This window comes from Mastomys coucha, unplaced genomic scaffold, assembly GCF_008632895.1.
Source record: "Mastomys coucha isolate ucsf_1 unplaced genomic scaffold, UCSF_Mcou_1 pScaffold8, whole genome shotgun sequence".
NCBI classification, from domain to species: Eukaryota; Metazoa; Chordata; class Mammalia; order Rodentia; family Muridae; genus Mastomys; species Mastomys coucha.
In genome coordinates, this window is record NW_022196914.1 from 42,629,038 (window position 1) to 42,639,221 (window position 10,184).

The 10,184-nt window shown below is 41.2% G+C and overlaps 1 protein-coding gene across 2 annotated transcripts; it reads left to right on the top strand.

Moving 5' to 3' along the window:
* Positions 1-10,184, top strand: Lysmd3 (LysM domain containing 3). Of its 2 annotated transcripts, none has more exons than XM_031360270.1 (3): positions 1-244; positions 4,882-5,146; positions 8,848-10,184. In XM_031360270.1, the coding sequence occupies exons 2-3, from the start codon at positions 4,892-4,894 to the stop codon at positions 9,508-9,510; spliced, it is 918 nt and encodes a 305-aa protein (XP_031216130.1). In that variant the 5' UTR covers positions 1-244; positions 4,882-4,891; the 3' UTR covers positions 9,511-10,184. The 2 variants fall into 2 exon arrangements, with proteins under 2 accessions (XP_031216130.1, XP_031216131.1); XM_031360271.1 differs by lacking the exon at positions 1-244 and adding an exon at positions 2,314-3,581.

Here is a 10,184-nt window from a genome sequence, read left to right on the forward strand (position 1 = left end):
TTCCCCGCCCCCGCCCGCGCCCTCGCACCTCCGCCTACTCTACGCGATGACGCACCACAGGTTTGCGGACGTGGCGGCGGCTATCGGTGCGGAAGGCGGGGACGGCGGCGACGGCGGCGACGGCGGCGACGGTGGTAGAAGCGGACCCAGACACCCGAGAACCTGGAGTCGGTCATGAACTTCTCCGGGGCCGCGACTGCGGTGGCGGACATAACCGTGTCGCCGCGTCCCTGCTAGAGGACAGGTGACGGTGGCTGGGGTGGGCGGGGCCGGGCACGACGTCGATCGCGGGTCACCGTGGGGCGCTGTCCCCGGTTCGGAAGGACTCCCGGTTCTGGGCAGCCCTTTCCGGGCCATTCTGTCTATCCCCATAGCATCTGCTCTGAAGCGTCCCAGTCTGATGCCGCGACTTAGAAATCAGAGATGTCATCTTTGCGGGGGACGTCCGGAGGAAAAGGAAAAATAAAAATATAAAAATAAAAGCGAGTGGAGTGAAACAGGGAGGAAGTTTTGCAGTTGTTGCTTAGGTTTAAAATTGGCCCTGGAGAATTAGGATCGGGGTGATTCTGTCCTAAGTGCTGAACTGGTTTGTGCACCGTGAGTCTTCTGTTGCTCCCTGCCTAAGGTCAAGACCAAATACCCAGCAGCAATTACTATGTAGTACCTAGGGATTTGGGGGGTCGCTTTCTGGTCTAGACCTAGTGGATGAAAACATGCACACTGTATCCATTGATGATCACTTTCAGGAAGTTTGTCAGCGGTGTAGTATGCAACATGGTCTAGTTTTCAGAAGCAGTAGATTCCATAGATAATTCAGAGAGGTAAAGAGAATTGAGGCTGATTGCTCGGATTCTGTGTACTTTCTAATCTGTAGTAGTTTGTGCATATCATTACCTGCCTGGGCCAAAGTGTAGCTTGGCACTTGGATTACAGACGAACACAGCCAATATTGGTTAGTCAGACATGAGTGTACAGATTGTTTATTCTGTTTTCCTTTCATTTTAGGGGAATAGAGTCAGACGCATGAAGATGCCAGTCTTTCGATTCCTAGTTAAGACTGTGGTGAGGAAAAGACTGATAGAAGTAAACATTATTTCAAATGGCTTCTGGGTATTAGTAAATTTCAGATAGCTGTACTAAGAATGGAAGGGAGAGTGCTTTAGAGGGACTGCGTACCTAAGGCAACATAACCACTATATGCATAGCTTTACATTGAGTCTTTTCTGCTCATGTTTTGAGGATCTGAAACAGATACTTCCCGAGGTAGTACATGTATGTATGTACGCAACTTGCTACTGATTCCACAAAACTGAGAGATACCCTCTCCATCAAAGATGTGAGTTTTTTTGTTTTGTTTTTCAGAAAAGACCTAGATAGTGGAAATAAACTAGTGGAAATAAACTTCCTTATAGAAGCAGGTATGCTCCTGACTTCAAACGGATACTGAGATGTGAGATATGGGCATTCTTTAGCTTGGGTCTGTCAAATTAGGAGTGCTTGTAGGCAATAAATAATGTAGTACCCGTGGGAGCAACTGAAACAAGCTACTAATGTAGAGCTATTAGTAAATTATCTAAATAGAGACTTTGCAACTTTTAAAGCAATACAGTGTTGCTGTAAAGTAAGGTCAGAATCTGGATTTTTAAGGGCTGGATTTAATGAAATGAAATAGTTTTGAAATTTAGGTATGCTTTTACATAGAGACTATCACCTTTTTGTTGTCTGAGTTTTGGAGTTTGGATTATTTCCTGCCAACCCACTGTTTGTTTGGTTTTTGATTTGTCGTTGCTTTTTGTCCAACCTTCTAGATGTCATTTTGCATTCTGGGATCCATGACATAACTTTTTAATGGTTTTTCTCTTCCCCTGGGCTCTGCTTTTCCACGTTTGCTGGAAGATGTTATCTTCATGGAGATAACACACGTGTGTATTTAACGTTTCTTTTTGCTGTCTTAGAGAAATTCATTATAATTGACCTAGTTTGCTTTCTGTTGCTGTGATAAAAACCACAAACAAAAGCAACTCTTATAAGGATGTTTAATTGGGGCTGGCTTACAGGTTCAGAGGTTCAGTCCATTATCATCAAGGTGGGAGCATGGCAGCATCCAGGTAGGCATGGTGCAGGAGGAGCTGAGAATTCTATATCTTCACCTGAAGGCTGCTAGCAGAACACTGACTTCTAGGCAGCTAGGATGAGGGTCCTAAAGCCCACACCCACAGTGACACACCTACTCCAACAGGGCCACACCTTCTAATAGTGCCGCTCCCTAGGCCAAGCATATACAAATCATCCCAGTGGGTTTCTTTGGCTTATACATTTCCATCCATCCTTGAGGGAAGCCAAGGCAGGCACTCAGAGACGGTGGTAGAAGGATGTTGCTTACTGGCTTGCTTTCCATAGCTTGCTCAGCCTGCTTTCTTATACAACCCATGACCATCAGCCCAGAGGTGACATCACCACCCACGGTGGGCTGGGCTCTTCCACATCTGTCATTGATTAGGGAAATGTCCCCTTCCCCTGCCCAGATTTGCTCTCAGGCTAGCCTGATGGAGGCATTTTCTCAACAGAAGTATCCTTTTCTCAGAGGACTCTAGTTTTCTGTCAAATTGACAAAGAAAACTACCAGAAAACTAGTCAAACCCCATCGCTGTGCAGCCCTTCTGTTGTCCACATTGTAAGAGAATGGCACTATATTTAGCTGTGGAGGCTTTTTAACTTCTTGTTTCATGCCTGAGATACATTGGAGTTTGAATTTTGTTTTATCTGCAAAAGCCCCTCTTATTCCATCAGTCCTCTTACATGGATGATTAAGAGAAGTCAATACTGAATGAGAAGTTTGTTGTTTTAGGTTCTTCTTTCTTTTTAATGAGAATTGGACCAAATTGATGAAGATGTGCTAATAGTGACTTTGGAAGTAAATAAGATGTATTCATGGCATACAAATTGAATTTGATGAGAGTTTTAAGTTATATCAAAAGCGTTCAAAAACAAATCCCTGGTCAGGAGCAAAGTTATGACCTATAACAGTATATACTGTACTGTACTAAACATTAAATCTGAATTTAACATGAGCCAGTAAGAAATGCAGAGATACGTTAATTTCACGTGAGTCAAATGCAGAACAAGAAAGGTTTGAAGTTCATACAAGTATTGCAGGTTGTATGTGTATGTGTGGGTGTATAGAACAAATATTTTGATTCCTTCAGAACTAGAAGTTGCAGGTAGTCAAAAATTCTTAAGACATTAAACAAAATTTTCCAATTTTCTTCCTAGTCATAGAATAAGAACTTAATATTTTGACATCAAAAAGTACAGTAACTTTTCTAATTTAAAATACAGTTATCCCATGTTCTTGTGATACATAGCTCATTACATCACACCTTCTTTTATTGTTTTTGTTGTCTTTTTTTTAAATTGAGGCAGGATCTCACTGTATAGACCAGACTGGCCTTGAATTCAAGGAGACATCTGCTCATCTCTACTTACCCACTGCTGGGATGAAGGGTGTGTGTCACCGCACACAGACAGTCACAGCTTCTTAAAACAGAGTGTCAACCACATCTGGGCTCACATTCCTGGAGGTGGGCTTATGAACAATCCGGCCACAATAAAAGGGTCCTGAGTGTAGAGTAACTGAAACTGAGATGAGAGCCAGGTATCCTAGGTAGCTCAGGCACTGGTCGCCCTGCTGCATGCCTAACTGACTGCAGCCTGGGTTCTGTCCCTGTGCACTGTCTTTGTTATCAGATTGCATGATGCTAACCAAAGACTTCAGAGAAAGCTCCCTACTCAAGATAAACATAATGCTTCGATTACAAAACAAAGAGGTGGAACAGTTTTCTACCGGCATGTCTCAGCATCTGAGTATCAAACAAATGTTTTGGATAGTATTTTATTACAATGTTTTATCTCTTTTAAAATGCTGTTAGAGGACCAGCACATGACTTTGTGTACAAAGGTTCTTTCTGCTAGCACTGGTGAACTGAGGTCCACCCCCAGAACCCACATGGTTGAAGGGGAGAACCGAGCATCTGGAGTTGTTCTCTGACATCTACTTGTGACAGCACACACGCTGTAGGCAAACAGTTTACAGATTTCTGACTTGGGCTTCGCAGCAAGTGGTTAAATGCATTTATTTGGCTTGAGATTTTGGACAGTTTCTGAACTGGCCAAAACCATGGGACATTGTGTGCTAGCACTGAAGTGAAACTGCTTGCTTAGCACTGGCAACTCGAATCATTTCGTTGATAACTCTGAAAGTGCTGCAGGTTCTCTGCATGCTGTGGAGTACGGAAATCCCAGCCAAGGTTCAATTTTCATACAATGTTCTTCTATCATGGATTAGGAGGCCAGAGGACAGTTTGTGGATATTGGCCTTCCTTCTACCATGTGAGTCACAGGGATGAGCTCAGGTGATCAGGCTTGGCAGCAAGCACCATCAGTGCGCAAGACTGATCGAGTCCGTGACAGAGGAAGAGACAAGCACAGTGTCTCATTACTCACATTTACCTTTGTCTTTAGTAAGTGGTAAAATCATATGCCAAATAATGGGTTTAAAATGAACTCCTCCTTGATTTACTGTTGGCAAGTGTTGGCATTGCATACCTGCTGGATATACCAGGAAGCCTGGGGTTACGTAAAAGTGTCTAGGTGAACTCGAGTCCTGAGTGGAAAGTGTCAGCCGTGCATTAGCTGACCTCTTCCCACGCTGTCGACCCCCCTGTCTGGGTGTGGGCTGCACTTCAACAGTTCCAGAACCTGAACCTAAATTCCTACATAACTAAAACAATCGTGGGAAAAGTAGTGTCTAGTATGTGAGATGCATGTAAATCACAGAAATGGATCAGCCACATTTCAAGGTTCTCTCTTTTCTTCCCCCAGTTATAACATCATGGCGGGGAGGAATCAGAATCGGACTATTTCCCTCCCAGGAATTCAGGCCAGTGGCCATGTACATACTTTTGGGAATTGTACAGACAATGACATGTTGGAAGAAGATGCTGAAGTCTACGAACTTCGGTCCCGGGGAAGGGAGAAGGTTCGACGAAGCACATCGAGAGATAGACTTGATGACATCGTTATATTAACAAAAGATATCCAGGAAGGAGACACTCTAAATGCAGTAGCCCTTCAGTACTGCTGTACGGTAGGTTCTAGTTTAATTTATTTTGAGTTATATAGTCCAGAATAACTGATTTGTTCATTAGACCAGCCAGCATTGAAGTAAATCAATGTCTCCTCTTCTGTGTCCTCCTACCTTCCTCCCTGTACCTTCTGCTTGTTTTTTTATTTTGCACAGAGATCTCCTATGCCTGTGGACATGACCTTTGTCACATTTTAAGGGAGTGGTTGAATTACTCTCAGTTCAGCCTGTCACTTTGGTGTGTTTCTGTACCTTCTTGTTGTGCTTGTATATGTATACAAATACATATTTAGAGGTTGATAAGGAATTGATGTATTTTGTTCTTAATATTGTTATATATTGTGTATTATTTTGCAACTTGCATTTTTCATATCTTATAACCCTTATAACCTTATAGACTTCAGTGGAGGCTAGAATAGGGCATTAGTTTCCCTGGAGCTGGAGTAACAAGTTTTGTAAGCTGCCTGATAGGGGTGCTTGGGACGAAACCCAAGCGCATGAAAGAGCAGCACATACCTTTTACCCCTGAGCCTCTATAACCCTCTTTTATTTTTAACATATAATGTGAAATCCTGTATCATTCTTTTTCTGTTTAACATTTCCATCTATAGGAGTTTTCATAAATGTAAAATATTTTTATATTCAAAATCCCTTGACCTGTTTATAATACTATGCAGTAAGAACTCACATTTTTATACATTTGCTACATAAATGTTTGTATGTATATATGCCTAAATAAGATTAAAAAAAAAACAAAACAAAAACTTCCTATGGCCACGCTATTCTGTGTAATATTTTTTCAGGTTAAACTATTGCAGTTATTCATAGTATGTCAAAATAAAGTATAGCTTTAGATGTAAAGATTAGTATCTTTCATTGGCATGTTTTTGATGAGCTAGAAAGGTGTGCACCAAGTTTTCATTCCTTAGCTGCCTTTTGTATAGCAGCATCATTGCAGTCACTAAGAACTGAAACAGGAATGCTGACACTAATGAGCTTTAGAGGCGAGGAGGTGTCGGGGAGGGGGGTTGATTGCTTGTAAAAGTACCTTTCATTCTCCTGAAGTAACTGTTGTCTGTGTGGCTTACTGCTTCTGTCTGCTAGTCCTGGAAGCTTCTAGCCTCCCTACAGTCTTATCTAGGCTTAGAATGTTTTCAGTCTCTGAGACTTGCTGCTGAGTAAGCAAGCTCACCCTTTCTTGTTCTTTCTGAACCCTGGCTGGCTGGTTCAACTCAGCTGTTTTAGCTCAAACTCCTCTCCCAGCTGACTTATCCAATCTGGCTTTTCATTCCACCTCGGAATTGCTCTGCTTGGTCTCAAACTAACTCTAGCAATCTTTTCTACTCTTCAGCCTCCTCATTCTCTTGCTCATCTGTCTTTATCTGTATCTAGCTTTTTCTCTATTCAACCTGTCTCCTGGTAACACTGCCTCCTCCTCCCTCTCTGGGCTGCTCTACTCTCCCTCTCAACTCTACTGCACTGCTCTCCATGAACTCTACTGTATTCCTGCACTGTACTCTCTTCTTCCTGTACTGTCCTTCTCTCCCTTCAGTAGCTCCCCTTTCCACTCTCTTCTCAAGACAGTTGGACATATCCTATTCTGTAAAATATTTCTCTGATTCATCACTTTTTCTGCCACTTGATTAGACATCTCCTTAAAACATGCATGGTTCCTTCTACAAACTAACTTTAACCTTTGTTGTTTGGGGTTAAAGGTGTATTCCAGCCAGAGGGATGAAAAGTGTGAATGAAAGGCTGAGTCATACCCTAACTTTAGAAGCAGATTCAAATATCCTGTAACAGTTGTTCATTGTGCTCCCTTGTGATGGAAACTCACCCTGCAAAGAAACATTCTCTTTCGGAAGGACCTATGTTGCTCTGAAGATGCACTCAGGAATAATTGCTATATTAAAAATATAGCTGTTACAAAACAGTGATGAGGGGAACGAAAGATCCAGGGTTGGAATACAAATTGTGTCCAAGTTAGCATAAGAGAAAACATGATTCAGTTTATTTAGAGATGTATATGGTGAGTTTTAGGTGCCCAATTCATAGACTCCCAAGCGGTTCTTAGTAAAGCAGATGTTAAAATAGAGTGGAGTCATGCTTTGGGGCTTGCCACTGAGTCTTCATTTGTTTTAAGACAAAAGTGGCTAACAAGTACTCTTTCCTTCTACACTCTCACCTCCTGGTTAGTCTATAGTTCTCTCTCAGTAGTCATTCAAAAACACACTGTACAAGACGTTGTCCAGTCAGATGTTTTTTTAATTTCCAAGTACAGGCACTAATGTAGTTCTGTTCATGAGCTCCCTCTTTAACACTCTGCTTGACCTCCTGACACTCACTGCAGGCTTCAGAGACTTCCTTCCTCGACACTTTTTCCTCATGTCTCACATACATGGTGTTGCACAGGTGCACTCCTCTCATTTTTCCTCATAGTCTGTTCTAGTGACTCCATCCAAGTCTCACATCCTCTCAGCCGAGTTTCAGACATCTGTCTCCACCCCTCCTGAACATCACTCACTTGTCTATCTCAGGCACCTGAAAGCCACTGTGGTCTTTATGTGCATCCTCTTCCAACTGTCCTCTTTTGTATCTGAGTGGCGTCATCACCCATGGAGCTGACCAAGCCAAAGTCCCATCCTAGACTCATTCTAAGAGCTTGAAGTGTTGACTTCAATGTAACAAATGGAACTAGTAAAGGTAGGGAGAGAGCCTGGCTAATCTGAGAAAGAGCCCACCCTTTCTTCCCCTATCATAGCAGCGAAGGGGGTTATAGCATATATAAAGAAACCATGAGTCTGGTGTTAGAGTAAAGCCTGCTGTGAATTACACATTAAACGGCAAGTACATGTTTCTTACATTTTAACATCTTTGAAAGTAGCATACCAGTTGGAACACAGTCTAGGAATAGAGCTGTGTGAGAATTCTAAGTGCTTGTGAGAATACTCCAAGACCACAAGGCAAGAATCTCATTTACTTCAAAACCCAGAATTGTTCCTGGAGGTGTAGTAGACAGAAGTGAGTTTACCTCAGACATTGTTATTCATATTCCTTTGAGGGAAACCATGCTTTTTCAAACATTTGTGGCTTGTCCTTGTGATTGTATTTTTTATTCAGATTCTTAACCGTTAGAGTATAAGTAGTCTGATACTCTGAATAAAATTGGCTATTGCATGAGACTTTAGTCCACCTCACACAACTAAAGCGGGAAACAGAGCTTTAATATATTTGGTACGGTGTTTCCTGTCTAGAGAAAACTGGAACCATGATGCCCTGTGGTGTGAATGGCATTTTACTTATGGTAAAGTAAAATAAAGTACTTTTAATTGGGTAAGTTAAAGTGTTTATACTCTAGTTGCCAGGTTGGAATAAGAAACATTGGTACCAATAATTGTTCATTCACAAATTGCTTACGGACATACATTACCTGTGGTACATTTGTATGATATATGAAGAGAAACAGCAAAATATATGAGCATTAACTAGTGTTCCCATTTAGGGGATAACACAAAGTTGTTGGTGATTTCCTAACACTAGATAAATTTAGTGTTTACAGTTCTCATATACAAGGAAGCCTACATCTGTGTGTGGTAACAGCACTGACGGTGCATGGCATTGAACTGTTTTCTCTCCAAAGTAAGTGAATGAATGAAGGTCTAGTTTTAGAATTCAGTTCAATGTTGCATTTTTCTTTTTTGCAGGTAGCAGATATCAAAAGAGTTAACAATCTCATCAGTGATCAAGACTTTTTTGCTCTTAGGTCTATCAAAATTCCAGTTAAAAGGTTTAGTTCTTTGACTGAAACTCTTCACCCTCTCAAAGGAAGACAAGTTTTGCATCCTCCACCTGTTCCGTATTTTCAAGAGCAAGACATTGTGCCAGCTGATGATTCTCTTTCTTCCAGTGAGTCAGCTGGCAGTTTCCTAAAAGAAGTGGATCGAGACATAGAACAAATAGTCAAGTGTACAGACACCAAGAAGGAGAACCTGAATGAAGTAGTGTCTGCCTTAACAGCACAGCAGGTCCGATTTGAACCTGATAACAAAAGCATTCACCGAAAGGATCCGTATTACGGAGCAGACTGGGGGATTGGTTGGTGGACAGCTGTCGTGATAATGTTGATAGTGGGTATAATAACACCAGTGTTTTACTTGCTGTATTATGAAATTTTAGCTAAAGTGGACGTTAGTCACCATTCAACAGTAGGTTCTTCACACTTGCATTCAGGACTCACGCCTCCATCACAGCACAGAGAGATGGAAAATGGAATTGGTCCAACAAAAGGAATACCTGTTGGTCAACAAGATGACCACAAACTATATAGGCAAGATCCTCAGGCACCTGATGCTCAACACAGAACGTAACAGTGAGCTACAATCAGTGTTAGTGGTCATGTGTGCATATGGAATATGGTGACTCACGTATATCCTACAAATTCTTCGAAGTCAGAATCTAGGAACATCGAAGATGGGTTGTTTTTACCTTTCTAAAAATTCCTGAGCTTTTTTACAAATGGATTATCTATAACACCTGCATATGCTATATTGAGGCTGGTCAGTCCATACACTTGCTGTATCAGTTCTTAAAGCAGAAATCAATTTAAATGTATAGCTAGCAATCCTCACTTAGAAGATGCTGTCATTTTTTTTTTGATTAGTTAGTTTAAATTTTATCTTTTAAAAGATTGTTTTTTAATTTAAGGTTGTTCATGGCAAGGATTCCAAATGCTGACAACTGAAGAAAATTTGATCCCATACCTACTACCAAAATACTAATTGTAAAAGTTTTAATTCTAAAATTATTCCTGATACCAAGTACTTAACACTTAAATTTAAAACTTTAAAAACATGTTTAGCATATGTGCTATGAAAGCAAATGTAGAAACAGATATGGAAACAGTTTATAATTTGTGTAATACAGGTTAAGAAATAGATTAAATATTTTAAAACCCCCAAATAATGTCTTTGGGTTGGAAACTTCCCATTTGATCACAAGGACACTGAAATGGGTCAAGGCCTATTCCTTAAAAAAAAAAAAA

What these genes read in the sequence shown, in the direction of transcription:
- Lysmd3 (XM_031360270.1), top strand. Translation starts at nt 4,892, where the DNA reads ATGGCGGGGAGGAATCAGAATCGGACTATTTCCCTCCCAGGAATTCAG. An exon ending in CCCTTCAGTACTGCTGTACG is followed by an intron (nt 5,147 to 8,847) that starts GTAGGTTCTAGT and finishes TCTTTTTTGCAG; the next exon opens with GTAGCAGATATCAAAAGAGT.